The following is a 20,899-nucleotide window of genomic DNA, read 5'->3' as shown; positions in this document are numbered from 1 at the left end:
AAACCCCATTTTGGATAGGCCCCAAAAGAAAATCACCAAGGCATATCATAATCACCCTCGCTAAAACCAAAGACAAAGAAAAAATTCTGAGAGCAGCTCAAGAAAAACAAAAAGTCAGATACAGAGGAGAAACAATAAGACTAAACTCTGATTGTTGGGCAGAAACCATGCAGGCAAGAAGGCAATGGGGTAACATATATAAAACGTTGAAAGAAAAAAAAAAATTAAGGGAATATGTAAAAACCAAACCAAACTTACAAGAATTATTAAAGGAAGTCCTTCAGTCTGAGAACAAACAACATCAGGCCACAGCCTGAATCTAGGATGCAAGATTGTACCAGCCAGACACCAGCCTAGGAAATTAACTCTCAAGAACTATCCAAAACCAAAAGAAATACAACAGGGAACCAGAGAGGTTAGGCTGTAAATGACAATGTTAGAACAATAAAAGAGGGAATAAATGGTGTAGATATAGACCTTTCTAATGGAGAGGAAGGCAAGGCAATACCAAGTAATAATAGACTGGTTCAAACCTGGGAAGATAAGGGTAAATTTCAAGGTAACCACAAAGAAAGTTAACAAACCTACTCATCAAAATGGGGAAGAAAAGCATAAAGTCTCAATAAAAACAAAATCTATAAAAACGAAAGAAAAAAAGAAATCCACAAACGAAAGGAATTCAGCACAGGAGAGTAAGAGGAACAGAGAAAATGTCAGCACCACAAAAAAAGAAGCACTACAAAATAATAGCAATAAACTCACACCTATCAATAATTATACTGAATGTAAATGGCCTAAATGCACCCACGAGGAGACGGAGAGTGACAGAAAGGATAAAAAAAAAACAGGATCCATCAATATGCTGTCTACAAGAGACACGCCTTAGAAACAAAGACATAAATTTATTAAAAACCAAAGGATGGAAAAAATATATCAAGCAAACATCTGCCAAAAAAGAGCAGGAAAGCTAAAGGGCACAATCAGCCAACCTGACCTCATAGACATATATAGAACACTCCACCCAACAGCTACAAAGTACACATTCTTTTTCAATGTACATGGAATGTTCTCCAGAATAGACCACATCTTAAGCCACAGAGCAGCCGTCAACAAAACCCAAAACATTGAAATAATACAAAGTGTCTTCTCTGACCACAACACCATCAAAATAGAAATTAACAACAGGAAGAGCAAGGAAAAAAAATCAATTACATGCAAACTGAATAAGACCCTGCTTAAAACCACTGAGTAACAGAAGAAATCAGAAATGGAATCCAAAAATTCCTAGAATCAAACAAGAATGAAAACACATCATACCAAAACCTTTGGGACACAGCAAAGGCAGTCCTCAGAGGTCAATTTATAGCAATAGATGCACACATCAAAAAAGAAGAAAGGGACAAAATCAAAACTTCAGCTACACAACTTGAACAAATAGAAAGAAAACAGCAAAAGAAGCCCACAGCCACCAGAATAAAGGAAATAATAAAGATCAGAGCAGAAATAAATGAAATAGAGACCAGAAAACAATAGAATCAACAAAACCAAAAGTTGGTTCTTTAAAAGGATCAACAAAATCGACAAGCCACTGGTCAAATTGACAAAAGAAAAACAGGAGAGGATGCAAATAACCCAAATAAGAAATGAAACTGGGGATATTACAACAGACCCAGCTGAAATAAAAAGGATCATAAAAGAGTATTATGAAAAACTATATTCCAACAAATTTGAAAACCTAGAGGAAATAGACAAATTTTTAGAAACACTCTACCTACCAAACTAACACAAAATGATGTTGACAATTTGAACAGACCGATAAGAAGAGAAGAGATTGAAAAGGTTAAAAACAAAACAAAGCAAAAAAAAAAAAAAAACTCCCAACCAAAAAAAGCCCTGGCCCGCATGGCTTCACTGGAGAATTCTACCAAACATTCAGAGAAGAACTTACACCAGTACTACTCAAACTATTTCAGAACATAGAAAAGGAAGCAATACTTCTGAATTCATTCTATGAAGCCAGGATACCCTAATACCAAAACGAGGCAACCAAGCCACAAAAAAAGAAAATTACAGACCAATATCTCTGATAAACATAGATGCAAAAATTCTCAGCAAAATTCTAGCCAATAGAATTCAGCATCGTATCAAAAAAATAGTACACCACAACCAAGTAGCGTTCATACCAAGTATGAAAGGATGGTTCAACATTAGAAAATCAGTCAACGTAATCCACACATAAATAAAAGGAAAGAAAAGAATCACATGATCATCTCAGTTGACACAGAAAAGGCAACACCCATTCCTGATAAAAACTCTCAATAAAATAGGAGAAGAGAAATCTCTCAACATAGGAAAGGGCATCTATGCAAAACCAATGGCCAACATCATTCTTGATGGAGAGAGGCTGAAATCACTCCTCTTGAGAAAAGGAAAAAGACAAGGATGCCCTTTATCACCACTCCTATTTAACATTGTGCTAGAAGTCCTAGTTAGAGCAATAAGGCAAGAAAAAGAAATAAGGGGCATCCAAATTGGTAATGAAGAAGTTAAACTGTCCCTATTTGTGGATGACATGATACTGTACATAGAAAACCCAAAAGACTCCATGAGAAAACTACTGGAATTAATAGAAAGATTCAGCAGAGTAGCAAGGTACAAGATAAACATAGAAAAATCCATTGGATTCCTATACACCAGTAGAGAGAATGATGAAAAGGAAATCAGGAAAATAATACCATTTATAATAGCCCCTAAAAAAATAAAATACTCAGAAATAAATCTAACCAGGAATGTAAAAGACAAAGAAAACTACAAAACACTACTGCAAGAAACCAAAAGACATCTACATAAATGGAAAAACATACCATGCCCATGGATAGGTAGATTCAACATTGTGAAAATGACAATTCTACCCTAGGTGATTTACAAATACAATTCAATCCTGATCCAGAAACCAACAACATTCTTTAAAGAGATGGAAAAATTTATCATTAACTTCATATGGAAAGAGAAGAAGCACCAGATAAGTAAAGCACCACTAAAGAAGAAGAATAAAGTAGGAGGACTCACATCACCTAACCTCAGAACCTACTATAGCTACAGTAGTCAAACAGCCTGGTACTGGTACAATGACAGATATATTGACCAGTGGAACAGAATAGAGAACCCAGATGTAAATCCATCCATCTATGGTCACCTGATCTTCGACAAGGGCCCAAAGTCCATCAAATGGGAAAAAGACAGCCTTTTTAACAAATGGTGCTGGCAAAACTGGATGTCCATCTGCAAAAAAAATGAAACAGGACCCATGCCTCAAATCATATACAAAAACTAATTCAAAACGGATCAAAGACCTAAATATAAAGCCAAAAACTATGAAGTTCATAGAAGAAAAATAGGGTCAATACTAGAGGCCCTAATACCCAGCATTAACAGTATACAAACAACTACCCACAACACACTAACTCCAGGAGATAAGCTAGATAACTGGGATCTTCTAAAAATTAAACACTTATGCTCATCAAAAGACTTCACCAAAAGAGTAAAAAGAGAACCTATAGACTGGGAAAAATTTTTTGGCTATTACAAATCAGACAAAGTTCTAATGTCTAAAATCTACAAGAAAATTCAACATCTCTACAACAAAAAGACAAACAATCCAATTAAAAATGGGCAAAGGATATGAACAGACACTTCACCAAAGAAGCGAACAGACACATGAGGAAATGCTCGTGATCACTAGCCATTAAAAAAAGTGAAATGTAAATCAAAACCACAATGAGATACCATCTCATCCCAGCATTACTGGCAGGAATTAAAAAAACAGGAAATAAATGCTGGAGAGGCTGTTGGGAGATCGGAACTCTTATGCACTGCTGGTGGGAATGCAAAACAATACAACCATTTTGGAAGATGATATGGCGCTTCCTTAGAAAGCAAGAAATAGAAATACCATATGATCCAGCAATCCCACTCACAGGAATATATGTTAGAGAAATGAGCTGTCACATGAATGGACATATGCACACCCATGTTCACTGCAGAATTGTTCACAATAGCAAAAAGATGGAAACAACCTAGATGCCCATCGACAGGTGACTGGATAAACAAACTGTGGTACATACACACAATGGAGTATTACGTAATGATAAAGAGCAGCGATGAATCTGTGAAGCATCTCATAACATGGATGAATCTGGAGGACATTATGCTGAGTGAAATAAGTCAGTCACTAAAGGACAAATATTGTATAAGACCACTACTGTAAAAACTTATGAAAAGGTTTACATACAAAAAGGAACAATCTTTGGTGGTTACAAGGGTGGGGAGGAAAAAACACTAAATAGATAGTAGATAAGTGGTACCTTTGGTGAAGAGTATGACAGTACACAATACTGGGGAAACCAGCACAACTTGTACAAGGCAAGGTCATGGAAGCTCCATAGATACATCCAAACTCCTTGAGGGACTGACTTGCTGGGTGACAGCTGTGGGGACCATGGTCTCAGGGAACAATTAGCTCAGTTGGCATAACATAGTTTATAAAGAAAATGTTTTACATTCTACTGTGGTGAGTAGCCCTGGCGCAGTGGTTAAGAGCTCCTCTGCTGCTAACTGAAAGGTTGGCAGTTCAAACCTACCAGCCGCTCCTTGGAAATTCTATGGAGCAGTTCTATTCTGTACTGTTGTGTCACTATGAGTCCGAATTGACTTGACTGCAATGGGTCTGGTTGAGATCTTTAAGGAAGCAGACTGCCACATCTTTCTCCCAAGGAGCCGCTGAGTTTTTAACCAAGGACCTGAGTAACTGGTTTAGCCATTTTTCACCCTTCAGGTCACCCAGGATTTGGCCTCTTCCATTCTTGTGTTTGTTTCCAAAGCCTTTCACCCACCACAGCATTCAGTCTAGCTGCTGAGCTGTCTGCAGTATTGCTCTGAGCTCTTCTGACAGGAGGGAGGTGCCCAGCTAGGACGAAAGCCTAGCTAAGGGGTCAGTGTTAATTTTTTTTAACTTTTTTATTTTGGAATTTTAGGTTTACAGAAAAGTTACAAAAATAGTACAGAGAGTTCCTGTATATTCTTCACCCAGCTTCCCTTACTGTCAACCTCTGACATAACCAAGGTACCCTTGTAAAACTAAGAAATTCACATTGGTACAACCCTATTTACTGAACTGCAGACCAGTTTTTCCTCTAAGGTCCTTTTTTCATTTCCAGAATCCAAGTCAGGATACCACATTGCATTGTATTTAGAGAAGACAGCATTTTTGATTATATCCACCTCCCTGGTATTTTGTATGAATTCAATGACAGGTTGTATGTAAAAGGCCTGTAACTGGAAAGCACTGTGTAAATATTGCCAGCTGTTCTTTATTCATGTTGCTCTGGTTAATAACTTATGTTTTTTCTCACCGCATGGCCGAATGTTCAAATAGATTCAAAGTTCATAATTAAAACCACATCAAAAGTACTCTAAAACAATACGGAGTCCCTAGGTGGCATAAACCGGTTAAGCACTTGCTTAACGACTGCTAGCCAAAAGGCTGGCAGTTCTAAACCACCCAGAAGACAGGCCTGGTGATCTGCTTCCAAAAGATCACAGCCTCGAAAACCCTACGGAGCAGTTCGACTCTGCACGCTGTGGATCGCCACGAGTCAGAACTGTCTCTCTGGCAACTGAGAACAACAAAACAATGTGCTTCGTACTTTCACATACATTTATTTTATCAACGAGGCTCAAAGAAGTTAACTAACTTGCTGAAGAATAGACTTTTAGACCTTTTCAGGCCCTCTCAGGATTGGGTTAGCTGCCTTTTCATGCGCAGTCCCCATCACAGCACCTACTACAGTCCTCCCCATTAGACTAGAAGCTGCAGGTGTTGTTGGGGAAATACATTTTAAAACAAAATCTGCTTCCAACCGAGAAAACCTTTCCACAAAGGTAAAAGAGAACAAAAACAGTTTTATTGCTGAATAAACTAAGCCAGAATTCAGTGTATCATGGGTGATCACACCTTGTTTATCTCACATTCACCTGGTTACTTAAGGGGGTCCCCAGTGTTGGTTAATTGCCTTTATGCAAAAGAAAAATAGACTTCTTGTATTTTTATCACAGGAGCCCACCAAAATTAAGCTCTTACCCTCCCACAGAAACCGAGATGGTGGGGATCTCTCTGATAGGTGATCCCAATACTCCCCAGCATGTTTTCTCCTTTTCAAAACGGGCGACTGAGAGCTTGACATAACTAATGCCGTGATGAGCCTATAAATTAGTTTTTCTCCTTCCTCTACCTGCCTCCTCCTTTACATACCTTTGTTAAAGACTTTGTTCTGACCTAATGTTAATGACTTTGTTCTTTGTTTTAATCTGATGCAAATAACTTCGTTTTGTTCTGTCCGACCACCTGTGATCAACAACCCCCCACAGCAAAGTCAGAGCCCAGATACCTGATATGTATCTCTTTAGTCTGATAAAGAATCTTTTGTCTCTATCCTATAATGCATAACTCCTCAGGCCAGGCCATCTGTGGACTACAAAGACGCTTCTAACCCTTGTAAGATTCTATATAAGCTGTAATGTAAATTTGCTCTTTGGGACTCCATAGAGACAGCCTGTGTTGCTGCTGGGTCCCGGTGATGTACACATCTCCTGAATAGACTTTCTCACTCTTTCTGACTTGGAGTATGTTTCATTGGCTTGACTGCTCCAGGGCATGGACCCTAACCAGGTAACAAAATTTTGGCACCCGACGTGCGGCTTAAATTACTCAGGCCCTGGTTCCATCTCCCTAAGGTCCAAGTCCCTGGGATGGGCCCGGGAAGAGAAAAGGTGCACCCCTCCTCGAATCATGGAGGTCTCTCAACCTGTGGTGGCCCAGAGGTCTGGTGACGGGGGAGGACTCCATGGCAGCGAGCTCCAGACAGAGGGAGAAATTCCTGCTGGCCATGAGGGGGTAAATCCTCTGTAAAAGCCACAGGGGCATTGGTACTTATAGACTCCCTTCAAGAATGGGTGACTAGGTCCTGTGAGGTTGGACAAGAGACCGGTGAGGGTCCCCGTTGCAAGTGGGTACCCAAGAGGTAAGGTTCTGGCCTAGAGTCCACTAAGATCTGGACTTATTTAGGATGGGATTCCCTAACAAAGAGACATCTGAATATTTGGCATAGTCAAGTGTGGTCTGTAAATGGTTCTAGAGGTTTTGGTACTATTATGAAGCTTGATCTGTTCTGTACCTGAACTAAGAAGTGAGATGAAAAGCTGCATAGGAAATGTTTTATGGCTTTACGACATGAAAAAAGGATAAAGCCTCTGTTTTAGCCCCTCTTGTGCAGGCAAATGATGATGACGAGATAAGAGATGAAGAACCTGAGGATGTTCTCATTCCCCCACCTAGAAAAACCCCATTCCTGACCCCTTCCAGGTGGTATCAGAAGATGAGAATGGGAGGGGGGTGGGGGGGTGCAGGAGGTGGGACAGATATGGTCTCCCCACCCCATACCAGCAGTGGGGTACAATTCGGCCCAGTTCTCCCAGGAGGGATTTACCCTCTCCAGGAAGGGCCAGTCCCTGCTGTGGAAGGTAATGTGAGTCCATAATCCATTCCTGGTGTCCGAAAACATTTAAAGCCTTTACCAACAGAGATCAGGTAAAAGAGGCTGAGAAAAAGAAAAAGACCAGGACATGAAGAAACAGATCAATCTACTGGCCTCTGTAACAGGATCATCTGGAAGAAGACGGGCCCTGACTAAAACAAAAATTCAATGTGCGTTTTGCAAAGAAGAAGGACACTGGAAAAACAAGTGCCCCAAAAGAAAGAATGGAAGGGGGCCAGGCAAGACTGAATTGGGGGAGAAGATTTTTCAAAGAATTATGAAAGAGCAGGAAGACAGCCAGTAGCCTTTTTGGTTGATACGGGAGCAGACTTCTCGGTACTCACCCAGAAGCCTAAAGGGACTGCCTCTACCAGCAGTACTCCAGGTGTCAGGGTGACTGAAAAAGAGGTGACTAGAATGGACTCGATGGCACTGGGTTTAGATCCCTTTGGTGTAGTGGTTAAGTGCTGCAGCTGCTAACCAAGAGGTCGGCAGTTTGAATCCACCAGGTGCTCCTTGGAAACTTTATGGGGCAGTTCTACTCTGTCCTATAGGGTCTGCATGAGTCGGAATTAACTCCATGGCAGTGGGTTTTTTAGATCCTTTTTGCAGCCAATAGACTGTGAAATAAGAGAAACTAAGCTATCCTGCCAGTTTCTCTACATGCCCAAATGCTCGGTCCCCCTTTTTGTGATGAGGTTGCCTAAGTAAAATGCATGCTGAAATCTCTTGATGAAAAAAAGCCTGTCTCTGGGTTTTTGGGGGTTGTTTTCTGACAGTACTGCCAGCAAACACCTGGAAAGTGCAACAGCTCTCACACTCATCCAACCAGTGCTATCCCCAGAGACCGTCTGTCTTACCCACGGTTCAAAGAGTGGTTGATGCCGTGGCCCCGTGGGTTTGGGCCAGTGGCTGGCCAGGAGGAGCTAGCACTGCTCCCTGTGGCTGTGGAGCTCTTACCCAACGTCATGCCTCCTCAGATTAAACAAAGTCCCCTGAGAATTGAGGCTCTCCTGGGGCTGTAGGGACTGATGACTCGATACCTAGAGCGAGGACTCTTGTGTGAGTGCGAATCCCCATTCAACACTTCTGCTCTCCCAGTGAAGACGGCATCGACTAGTGAGTACTGTTTTGTTTAAGATTTGTGGGCTGTTAACAAAGCTGTGCAGACCTTATATCCAGTAGTACCAATCCATATGCCCTACTGTTGGCCCTTCCACCTTCCAGCACTCATTTTACTGTTTTCGATTTAAAAGACGCTTTCTTTTGTATCCTGCTGGCTGCTGAGAGCCAGCTAATTGTTGCTTTCCAATGGGAAGGCGACAAAAGAAACAGCTGTGTTAGACTGTGCTACCTCAAGGTTTTAAGAACTTCCCCCCTATTTTTAGAACAGTGCTGGCCCAAGATCTAGAGCAATTACCTCCCTTCAGCTGAGCAGTGGTCCTGGAATATGTGGACCTCCTGATGGGGAACAAGTCTGAGAAAGGCTCTATATAAACACTGTGACTGTCTTAAAACTTTTAGACTCAGTGTCTTTAAAAAAAAAGTTACAAGCTAACCTCTCCATCAAGCTACTCAGGGGGCAGAGAGAGATCTTTCAAATGGACTCCTCAATGTGATTTAAAGTCCCAGTTGAGTAAAGCCCAGCCCTGGGGCTGCCAGATTATCCAAACCCCCTTGAATTATATAGATGAAAGAACAAGAGTAGCTGTTGGTATATTAACCCAATTGTTAAGACCATGGAGACACCCTGTCGGCTATTTCTCTAAAAAATCTGGATGCCGTATCAAAAGGCTGGCCCGCCTGCCTCTGAGCAGTTGCCACAGCTAACATTATCATAAAGGTGGCTAATAAATTTACTTTGGAACGTGATACTAACGAGTGTGTCCCTCACTCAGTGACTGTAATATTGGAATAAAAAGGACATTTGTGGCTCACCTCCAGTCGGCTAACATTATGTTAAACCCAGCTTTTAGAAAACCAATTTAACTTTTGTAAAGTGTTCAAAACTAAACATCAGACGAAATATTTACTGGTGTGTGTAGATTCTTTTTCAGGATGGATAGAGACTTTTCCCTGCCAGACTGAGAAAGCTAGAGAGAGGTACAACAGGTTTCAACTGCTTTAAAAATAAAGTAGAAACCGCACAACATAGAGACCTCAATGTAGCAGAAAGGGTGAAAGAGTGAATCAGACCATAAAACGTCATCTTAGTAAATTGCCCTAGAGGGATGTTTTGGCACTGGCCCTCCTCCGAGTCCATATTGCACCCCAGGGAAAATTAAAAATCAGTCCTTTTGAGGTACTTTGTGAGAGACCATATTATCTCAACCGACTCTCCCTGCAATCCTCCACCCAGCCCCCTAATGTAATGATGTCTAAATATTTGCTTTCTCTAAGCAAAATTCTTTTCCAGTTACATCGGGCAAAAGTTCTCTCTCAAGATAGCTCTGACCAGGTGCTCCTCCAAAAGTAGAACGACCTCCGGTTACATCCTAAGTGGTCTGGACCCTTCCCTGTACCACTCAGCACTGAAACCATAGTGAAGCTTGCAGGAGTCAAACCGTAGGCCCATCATTCCTGCATCAAGCCCTGCCCAGTCTAAAGCGTCAAGGAGCGGAAAGCCCAACCCATGGATGGCCTGAAGTTAAGACTTTTTAGGGTTAAAAATTAAAAATGTTTTTATTAACTTAGATGGGATTACTATTAGGGGCCAGAGAGACTTTTGCTGAGGGAATCTTTGTCCCTGAGATAAACATCCTCCGACCCCTTGTTAAAAGATGAAAAATTTTTTTCTTTAACTTTTCTTGTGCTTTAAGTGGAAGTTTACAAATCAAGTTGGACTCTCATACAAAAATTTATAAACACCTTGCTATATACTGCTAACTGCTCTCCCCCTAATGAGACAGCACACTCCTTCTCTCCACTCTTTTTTTGTGTCCATTCGGCCACGTTCTGGCCCACTCTATCCTCTCATCTCCCCTTTAGACAGGAGATGCCAACATAGTCTCATGTGTCTACTTAGTCCAAGAAGCTCATTCTTCCCCAGTATCATTTTCTATCCCATTGTCCAGTCCAATCCCTGTCTTAAGAGCTGGTTTTGGGAATGGTTCCTGCCTTGGGCTAACAGAAGGTCTGGGGACCATGAACTCCGGGGTCCTTCTAAGTCTTAGTCAGACCATTAAGTCTGGTCTTTTTATGAGAATTTGAGGTCTGCATCCCACTGCTCTCCTGCTCCCTCAGGAGTTCTCTGTTGTGGTCCCTGTCAGGGCAGTCATCGGTTGTAGCTAGGCACCATCTAGTTCTTCTGGTCTTGGGCTGATGTAGTCTCTGTTTTATGTGGCCCTTTCTGCCTCTTGGACTCATAATTACCTTGCGTCTTTGGTGTTCTTTATTCTTCTTTGCTCCAGGTGGGTTGAGAACAATTGATGCATCTTAGAGGGCTGCTTGCTAGTATTTAAGACCCTAGACACCACTCTCCAAAGTGGGATGCAGAATGTTGTCTTAATAGATTTTATTATGCCAATTGACTTAGATGTCCCCCCAAATCATGGTCCCCAAACCCCTGCCCCTGCTACGCTGGCCTTCCAAGTGTTCAGTTTATTCAGGAAACTTCTTTGCTTTTGATTTAGTCCAGTTGCGCTGGCCTCTCCTGTATTGTGTCTTGTCTTTCCCTTCACCTAAAATAGTTCTTATCTACTACCTAATTAGTGAAAACCCTCTCCCTCCCCCCATTCGTAACTATCAAAGAATATTCTCTTCTCTGTTTAAACTATTTCTTGAGTTCTTATAATAGTGGTCTTAGACACAATATTTGTCCTTTTGCAACTGACTAATTTCACTCAGCATAATGCCTTCCAGATTCCTCCACGTTATGAAATGTTTCACAGATTCATCATTGTTCTTTATCAATGTGTAATATTCCATTGTGTGAATATACTCTAATTTATTTATCCATTCATCCGTTGATGGGCACCTTGGTTGCTTCTATCTTTTTGCTATTATAAACAATGCTGCAATGAACATGGGTGTGCATGTATCTGTTTGTGTAAAGGCTCTTATTTCTCTAGGATATATTCCAAGGAGTGGGACTGCTTGATCTTATGGTAGTTCTATTTCTAGCTTTTTAAGGAAGCGCCAAATCGATTTCCAAAGTGCTTGTACCATCTTACATTCCCACCAGCAATGTATTAAGTGTTCCAATCTCTCCACAGCCTCTCCAACATTTATTATTTTGTGTTTTTGGAGTAATGCCAGCCTTGTTGGAATGAGATGGTATATCATTATAGTTTTGATTTGCATTTCTCTAATGGCTAATGATCGTGAGCATTTCCTCATGTACAAAAGATGAAATTTTTAGATCTATATTGCTACAGAAGTGTTAAACATTACTGATTTCTGTCTAGACAGAGGGTTGCATGCCAGCTCAGCCCTCAAGCCCTGTCTCATCGGGGTTTGTACTCTCCTAGAGATATTGAGAAATTTCACCATTTTTAAACACACAGAGTTATCATATTCTGATACAACTGGGGGGCCTGTTACAAGATTCATGAAAGATTTGATTTTTGACTAACTGCTTGGCTGCCAGATTTTACCTGGCCACAAACCTTATTCATTAGCAGAATTAGATTGGTTGTTAAAGGCCTGCTAATCTGTCGCTGTCTCAAATTTATGCTTATATGTGAGATGGCATTCTCTGTCTCGAGTCAAGCTGTCCAATGGATGGCTCAAACCTGTCACAGGCAGAAGGCCTAATCCTGTCACCTGAAACACTGATCTATAAGGAATAGGTTGAAACTTGGAATAGGTATATATAGTCACCCAAGTTTCAAAGGGGGGGATATGTGACCCCAGTACTCCCCAGCATGTTTTCTCCTTTTCAAAACGGGCAACTGAGAGGCTGACATAACTAATGCCATGATGAACCTTTAAGTTTTTCTCCTTCATCTGCCTGCCTCCTCTTTCATATACCTCTGTTAAAAATTACGTTTTTCTTTTTGATTTGTATTTACCTTTCCACAGGTGCTATTCTTACGTGCTGTCAATTCCAACTCATAGCGACCCTATAGGACCGAGTAGAACTATCCCGTAGGGCTTCCTAGGCTGTGATCTTTATGGGAGCAGATTGCCAGGTCTTTTCAAGCCACTGGTGGGTTAGAACTGCCGACCTTTCAATTAGCAGCTGAGAGGGCTTTAAGCATTGCACTACCAGGGCTCCTTACTTCAGGTGCTAGGAACTTCATGACAGCAAGAGTTTTGGTTTTTATATCCCTCCTGGAGCCCTGGTGGCACAGTGGTTCAGAGCTTGGCTGCTAACCAAAAGGTTGGCAGCCTGAATCCACTTGCCACACCTTGGAAGTCCTATTGGGCCAGTTTTCCTCTGTTCTATATGGTTGCTATGAGTCAGAATCAACTTGACGGCACAGGGTTTGGGTTTGGTTTTTATATCCCTCCTACCCAGCAAACAGTTGCCCACATAGAAGATGCACGCGCATACACACACACACACACACACAAACTGGATGAATGAATGAAAGTTAATCCTGTATCTATTACTGCATTCAGAAAACATCTGTTTTCTTTAGCACATACGTACATTGTCTTTTCCTACAAGACTGTAAGATCCATGGAACGTAGTTGTTTTGCTCCTTGCTGATTCCCCAGTGCCTAGAACAGTGCTTAGAAATGGCACCGGGTAGGCGTCAGTAATATCTGTTGAATCAATGTGTGGAAAGGTAGACTTGCTCCTTTGGCCAACATCACACTATCTTTTTGTGACATCAGCGTATTTTTTTTTCTGGGTCTGATCTCATAAGGTGATATTCTAGAACAACCGCAGCTCTGTGACTACTGGTAAGTGCTGAACGTCCTGGCTTCCTGAGTTAAACATTGACTTGCTGCTGAGTGATGATCACAGGGTGACCACAGGAATGCTGTCACCAAGAGCACTGTCTCCAGGAAGGGGGCAGCCGGTGGACTTGCCATACCCCACAGCATCGTTCCAGCACCAGCGAACTCATGACTTGGGCCACCGTGCTCCTAAGTTTCATTTCATGCTCACCTCCCTTTCACCAGAGTGCAGCTCTTAAAGAAGCAGAAACAAATACCTGCTCATGGTCATTATTAGCTTTATTTTCTTAGAAGCCGAGTTTCTCTTGTTAGTTTCTCTTTTAAATCTATTCATTTTCACTCTGTAAACTCTTAGAATGTGCTACATTAAATGTTTTTTTAGTAAAAAGGTAACAGTCATGATAAGAAAAACTGGAATACAGAGGAAAAAAACACCATCTAACACAATTATGGCTGGAGTTTTTTGTCTATTTCCTTCCCCATTTTTCCCTGAGAGTGTATTATACACACTGATCTAACTACTTTGCATTCTACTTTTTTCATTTAACATTGTACCATGCTTCTGACATCATGATCTTTCCATGCTATTAGATTTTACAATCATCTGTTTAAATACACTTTCACATTTTTAAGGATTTTAAAATATATCCATTTCACTGTCAGATAGCAGGAAAAAGCTCATAAAGAGTTCTGAAGACCAAAACTCAAGGCACTTAATATCATCAAGATACTGTTAAACATCAGGACTAAAAAAAAAAAGCTTTACTAAAAATATGTAGATGACAAATAAGCATATGAAAAGATGGTCAACATCACTAGTCATCGGGAATACAAATTAAAACGGCAAACTACAGACCTTCTAGAATGGTAAAGTTAAAAACACTGACAATACTGATTAGGATGCAAAGCAACTGGAGGTCTTCATGCATTGCTGGTGGGACTACAAATGGTACAGCCACTTAGAAAACTATTTGGCAGCTTCTTATAAACATAAGCTTGCCATATGACTCAGCAATCCCACCCACTCCTAGCATTTACCCAAGAGAAATGAAAACATACATTCATACAAAACCTTGCAGATGAATGTTTACAGCAGCATTATTGAAATAGTCAAAAAGAAACAACACAAATGTCCATCAATGGATACACAAATTTTGGTAAGTCCATACAACGGGATACAATGGGAATCCTACCCAGCAATACAAAGGAATGGACTATTGATAAATATGACAATGTGGATGAATCATAAAACATTTTGCTAGGTGAAAGAAGTCAGACGAAAAGGCTACATGCTGTGTAATGCCATCTATTTCATTCTGGAAAAGGCAAACTACAGGAGACAGAAGTCAGATCTGTGGCTAAAGGAAGGGGACCGACTGCTCGGGCAGGAGGGAAGTACGTACTCTGGCTGTTGGAGATGTTCTGTACTGGGGAGGTAGTTATTTGATTTTGGTCAAAACTCACTGAACTCTACACTTAAAAAAGCGAGTTCTACTGTATGTCGATGGCAGTGGGGTTTTTTGGGGGTTACTGTATGTAAATTATTCACAATAAATCTGGCTTCAAATAAGAGCTACTTCCTTCTCTCATCTTTTGTAATCCCCCACCCCCAAAGGATGTGACATATTTCTTTTAAACTGCTGTTAAGGAGTGAAATAAAAATTCCATCAACCACCACCTGGTAGGATTTTCACACAAATGTCCACTGTTTCTATTAAGCGCCACCAGTAGAACATGCGTCAGTAGGATTATTTCAGGTATCTCCGGTCACAGGCTCCTGTTCGTTCATGGTTTCAGACTGACTGACGACTCCTTCTCTCGGGGTCCTCCTACTTCACCTTTCTGTTCTGGAGATTCTGCTGCTTTAGTAATTTCTTTTGGTTCCTTCTCTTTACCTTTGTTTTTCTGCTTCTGCTTTGCTTTCCGTTCTTTCGCCACTAGTCGATAATTGATGCCCATGCTAATGAAGAGATAGACACCTGAGAAAATGAGGATTATGCCGCATGCCCGGTATGTGTATTTGTAGTCTCCATACACGTCATTGAGGCGACCTAAAGTCAATCAAAAAAAAAAAAGAAATCGTAGTGTGGGTTCAAAAAACTAGGTACACTTTCCCAAATAAAGCCTAAAGATTCACTCAGAAACGGGGGAGTAATTCCAGTCTCCTAAGAACCCATCAAGAAGCTCTGGTGGCACCACTCTGGGAGAAAGACCTGGCCATCTGCTCCCGTAAATATTACAGCCTAAAAAACTCTATGGGGCAGTTTACTCTGTCACATGGGGTCTCTACAAGCCCAAAATTGACTCAGTGGTACCTAACAACAAGGACCCATCAGTCTTTACAGAGTCTCCCAAATGAAAAATTAGGCAAAAATGAAGTGCTAAAAAGGATCACCTCTTTACAATGTCAGACTGATTGAGGATGACTCTGTATGTTTTTTAATTTTTTAGAAACTTAGTAATTGAACTGTGGCATATTAGAGTTGGAAAAGACTTAGGGGTCATCTAGTTCAGTTCTCTCATTTTATAAAGGACAGGGTTGAGGAAGGTTGCTCAAGGTCACACAGCTATTTATAACTCAAGTTTTTGCACACCCAAATGAAGGCTCTTTCCCGACATTGATGTTTCCCAGAGAATACTCCTTTGAACACTTGTCTCATGCTGAAAAAATAAACTTTGAAAAGTAAGTTCTATTATCATTATCCCCATCTTGCAGATGCAGGAACTGAGGCACAGACCTGGTAAGTGAGTCAAGCCAGGAAGTCTGACTCTGGAGCCTGCACTCTTAACCATTATGTGACAGGACTCTTCTCTAACATATGTCAAGTCAAATCCATTTGAGAAACTGCATATCATATTTCTTTTAATGCCCATTAGCATATTAAAGGCCTCGAGAAGTCCTGTAGTAAAGAAATCCATTCAACTTAGCACTTCTTAAACTTACTTGGACATGTAATTTTTGTTAAAGCAAATTTAACATTTCACAGAAATAGTTTCCTAAGAGACATACTTTGGAAAATACTACTCTATACCTGTAAAGGACTTAACATGGCCAATTCGAATGTGAATCCACATGGTTTCAGTCACGCACTACTCGTCCAAAAGTATTTGATCCCTATCGTATGCCAGGCACTGTCTGTGCCAGGCCCTGAGGATTTAGGTATGAACAAAGAGAAGATAATAGCCCTGCCTTTATGAAGCTCACAGGCCAATGGAGAAGAAAGATGGTAATCAAAAAATCACATCAAGTCCAAAACTCTAACTGTGACAAGTGCTACAAAGGGTATTTTTAAAGCAGAAATAGGGGCTGTGACTAGTAAGTGGGGTCAGTAAGGTTTCCCCTAAAGTGTCAACTAGGCTAAGACCCGAAGGGGGAGAGACATTAACGAGGTAAAAAGGAAGGGAAGAGGACCAGGTAGCGGACAGCCTGGGCACAGATGCAATGGTAGGAAGAAGCGTGGTGAGGTGTGCTGTGCGAGGGAGAATGGAAGAACAGCAGGGCTGCTAGGACAGAGAGGGCCAAAGGTGAGGAGCAGGAAACGAGGCTGGAGAGGCAGGTAGGGCCAGGCCATGCAGGCCTTGCTGGCCACATAAGAGAAACTGATCCTCATCCTAAGAGCAAGGGGAGGCAACCAGAGAGTTCTAATCAGGTGGGATATCATATTTGCACTTGCAAAGACCTTTCTGGCTGTAGAGTAGAAAGACTGAAGGCCACCTAGACTGGATAGGGGCAAATCAGTTAGGAAGCTACTGGAGCAGCCCAGATAGGAGGATGGAGCATCACATTTTCCTTCTTCTTGTGATAGAGAGAAATGGGTAGATTAGAGAGAGATTTCGGAGGTAAAAATGATAAAACCTGGCAAATCACTGGGTGTGGGGAGGAGAAAAGAAGGGAGGGAATGTTTCAAAAAGTCAATAGAAGATCATCATTTATGTATCCTCCTTACTTTCTGATGCATAATCTCCAAAGCATCCAGTCACATCTAGAGGAAGGCCAAATCATTGTATTTTGTATTAAATAATAATTTTAAAGTGTAAAGAATGTGATGTTCTTAAGGAATAATCCATCAAGTTTATGGTCACTTACTAGCTGTGGGATCTTGGGCAAGTGATTTCATTTTTTTAGAAGCTTCTATTTCTTTATTTACAAGGTGGAAATAATAACAGTCCTACTCATAAACTTGTGCAATATGACAGGATATATAAAATAATTAGGACAGTCCCTGGTACCCTGTGAGCCCTCACATTGTTGCTGTTGTTATTATTTTAAATGTTACTGCTGAGATAAACTCTGTGATTAAGATGAAATCACCACCAGTACTTTAAACGTGTATATTACACATTTTTCTACAATAAGCATGGTAGTTTTATGAAGAGAAAAAAATTGTTTTAAAGAAAACTGAATTTTGTAACAATATTTGATTCCCCTTTCACTTGATGGTTCAGCTGAATCCAATTGTGTAAGTATGTGAGCTGTTATGCTGTACCAAGCACTGTGCCAGCACCGAGGGTACAGAAGCAAGAGACTTGCTCTGCCATCAAGCAGCTTACTAATCTCTGCTTTCTACCACCTTCCCAATCCTGTACACCTATTATATGAAAACAGAAGCAGAGAGGTAGGGGCACACACTATACCTAAAAGTGGTGGCCCCAGGAGGATGGGGCAGCATTCCACAATGGTCATCAATCCCACAGCGCTGGAGAACCTCTGGGGTCCAACGAGGTCCATCAGTGTTTCAAACAATACTGAGCTATACCACCCAAATACAAATCCAAGGGATCCCGCATAGATACAGAACCCAATATAGCTGGTGGCTAAAGGTGCTAACACATGACACGTTCCATTTGCAATAATAGAAGCTGCAAAGAAATACTGAATATGAGGTCTTACCCACTTTGTGTTGGCTATAAATCCCATGAAAGGCCTGGCTATAATATCAACAAAAGACATAATGGAAAGAAGGAAGGCAGCATTTTCACTACTGAAATGCCAAGTCTTAGCATAATTAGTAAGAAAGACTAAAGGTGTAGCCAGTGCAAAACACATCAGCAAATTACCAGAGAGGTACAATACAAAACCTCTATGAGTGAATAGGGATAAGTCCAGAAATTTATTAATTGTTTGGAAGACTGAGAGTTTCTCCTCTTTGGGGTTTCTGCCATTCGGGTCTGTATTTGCATCACCTACACCTTCTTTTGGATCACATTTTCCAGCTTCCTGAAGGGATTCTTTAGACTTATCTTTCTCTGCATTGGTTGGCTTGGGTCCTATTGGTCTCATCAGGGATCCAGCTACACAGCAGTTTAATAAGAAGCCCCCAAGAATTAGGAAGCTTCCTCTAAGGCCAAAGATATCAAAGAGAGCTTGACTGAGGGGGGCCAGGGTAGCAAGGAGTACAGGGCTGCCTGCCATGGCAAGCCCATTTGCCAATGGTCGTCTCTTGTAGAAATACTTGCCAATCATGGTCAGAGCTGGATTCAAGTTGAAGGCAAGTCCAAGGCCTGGGGAGGAGAGAAAAAAAATAAAAATAAAAAACAAAATTAAAAAAATACTGTGGTTAATATCAGAAGTCTATTTGTTATTAATTAACTACTCAAACTGAACGGCAAGTTGACAAAATCATCATGATCTGAGAAGCCATTATAAACAGTAGATCATTAAATGGAATACTATCACATAAGTGCACTTGGACAAAAAGTGTCTTTATGACACCATAAGAAAAGAAAATTATAGACCTATATCCCTCATGAATGTAGTTGCAAAAATCCTCAACAAAATTCTAGCCAATAGAATTCAACAACATAGCAAAAAAAAAATTCACCATGACCAAGTGGGATTCATACCAGGTATGGAGGGATGGTCCAACATTAGAAAAACAATTAATGTAATCCGCCACATAAATAAAACAAAAGACAAGAATCACATGATTTTTATCAATTGATGCAGAAAAGACATTTGACAAAGCTCAACACCCATTCATGATAAAAACTCTCAAAGAAGGAAAATTTCTCAACATAATAAAGGGCATTTATACAAAGCCAACAGCCAACATCACCCTAAATGGAGAGAGCCTGAAAACATTCCCACTGAGATTGGGAACCAGACAAGGATGCCCTTTATCACCACTCTTACTCAACATTGTGCTGGAAGTCCTAGCCAGAGCAATTAGGCTAGATAAAGAAAGAAAGGGCATCCAGATTGGCAAGGAAGAAGTAAAAGTATCTCTATTTGCAGATGACACAGAAAACCCTAAGGAATCCTCCAGAAAACTACTGAAACTAATAGCTCAGCAGAGTATCGGGATACAAGATAAACATATAAAAATCAGTTGGATTCCTCTACACCAATAAAAAGAACATCGAAGAGGAAATTGCCAATCAATGCCATTTACAGTAGCCCCCAAGAAGATAAAATACTTAGGAATAAATCTTACCAGAGATGTAAAAGACTTATACAAAGAAAACTACAGTACACTTCTGCAAGAAACCAAAAGAGACTTACGTAAGTGGAAGAACATACCTTGCTCATGGATACGAAGACTTAAGATTATAAAAATGTCTATTCTACCAAAAGCAATCTATACATTTAATGCAATTCCAATCCAAATTCCAACGACACTCTTCAATGAGATAGAAAAACAAATCACCAATTTCATATGGAAGGGAAAGAGGCCCCGGATAAATAAGGCATTACTGAAAAAGAAGAACAAAGTAGGAGGCTTTACTTTACCTGATTTTAGAACCTATTATACCACCACAATAGTCAAAACAGCCTGCTACTGGTACAACAACAGATACATGGACCAATGGAACACAATTGAGAATCCAGACATAAATCCATCCACATATGAGCAGTTGATATTTGACAAAGGCCCCAGAACAGTTAAATGGGGAAAAGACAGTCTTTTTAACAAATGGTGCTGGCATAACTGGATATCCATGTGCAAAAAAATGAAACAAGACCCATACCTCACTCCATGCACAAAAACTAACTCAAAATGGATCAAAGACCTAAATATCAAATCTAAAACGATAAAGATCACGGAAGAAAAAATAGGGACAACGTTAGGAGCCCTAATACATGGCATAAACAGTATACAAAACATTATAAAGAATGTAGAAGAAAAACTAGGTAACTGGGAGCTCCCAAAAATCAAACACTTATGCTCATCCAAAGACTTCACCAAAAGAGTAAAAAGACTACCTACAGACTGGGAAAAAGTTTTTAGCTATGACATTTCTGATCAGCGTCTGATCTCTAAAATCTACATGATACTGCAAAAGCTCAAATGCAAAAAGACAAATAACCCAATTAAAAAATGGGCAAAAGATATGAATAGGCACTTCACTAAAGAAGACATTCAGGAAGCTAACAGATATATGAGGAAATGGTCACGATCATTAGCCATTAGAGAAATGCAGATCAAAACTACAATGAGATTTCATCTCACTCCAAC

General features: G+C 40.6%; 1 protein-coding gene and 1 long non-coding RNA gene across 3 annotated transcripts in view; one reads left to right on the top strand and one right to left on the bottom strand.

Moving 5' to 3' along the window:
- The window catches only part of LOC126073412 (uncharacterized), a 312,807-nt gene that overhangs the window by 15,922 nt on the left and 275,986 nt on the right, over positions 1 to 20,899 (top strand). The window lies entirely within an intron of this gene.
- SLC16A1 (solute carrier family 16 member 1) overlaps positions 14,542 to 20,899 on the bottom strand; it is a 180,013-nt gene continuing 173,655 nt past the window's right edge. The window contains exons 4-5 of one of the 2 annotated variants that reach the window (XM_049880050.1): positions 18,078 to 18,944; positions 14,542 to 15,493 (exon numbers count right to left, since the gene is read on the bottom strand). In XM_049880050.1, coding sequence (XP_049736007.1) covers positions 15,228 to 15,493; positions 18,078 to 18,944 — 1,133 coding nt within the window. In that variant the 3' untranslated portion in view covers positions 14,542 to 15,227. Of the gene's footprint in view, positions 15,494 to 17,991; positions 18,945 to 20,899 lie in introns of those variants that run through there. The other variant, XM_049880052.1, reaches the window with a different exon arrangement.

Source organism: Elephas maximus, chromosome 3, assembly GCF_024166365.1.
Source record: "Elephas maximus indicus isolate mEleMax1 chromosome 3, mEleMax1 primary haplotype, whole genome shotgun sequence".
Lineage (NCBI taxonomy): Eukaryota > Metazoa > Chordata > Mammalia > Proboscidea > Elephantidae > Elephas > Elephas maximus.
Note: the sequence above shows the minus strand (reverse complement) of the source record. Positions and strands in the feature narration are given on the sequence as shown.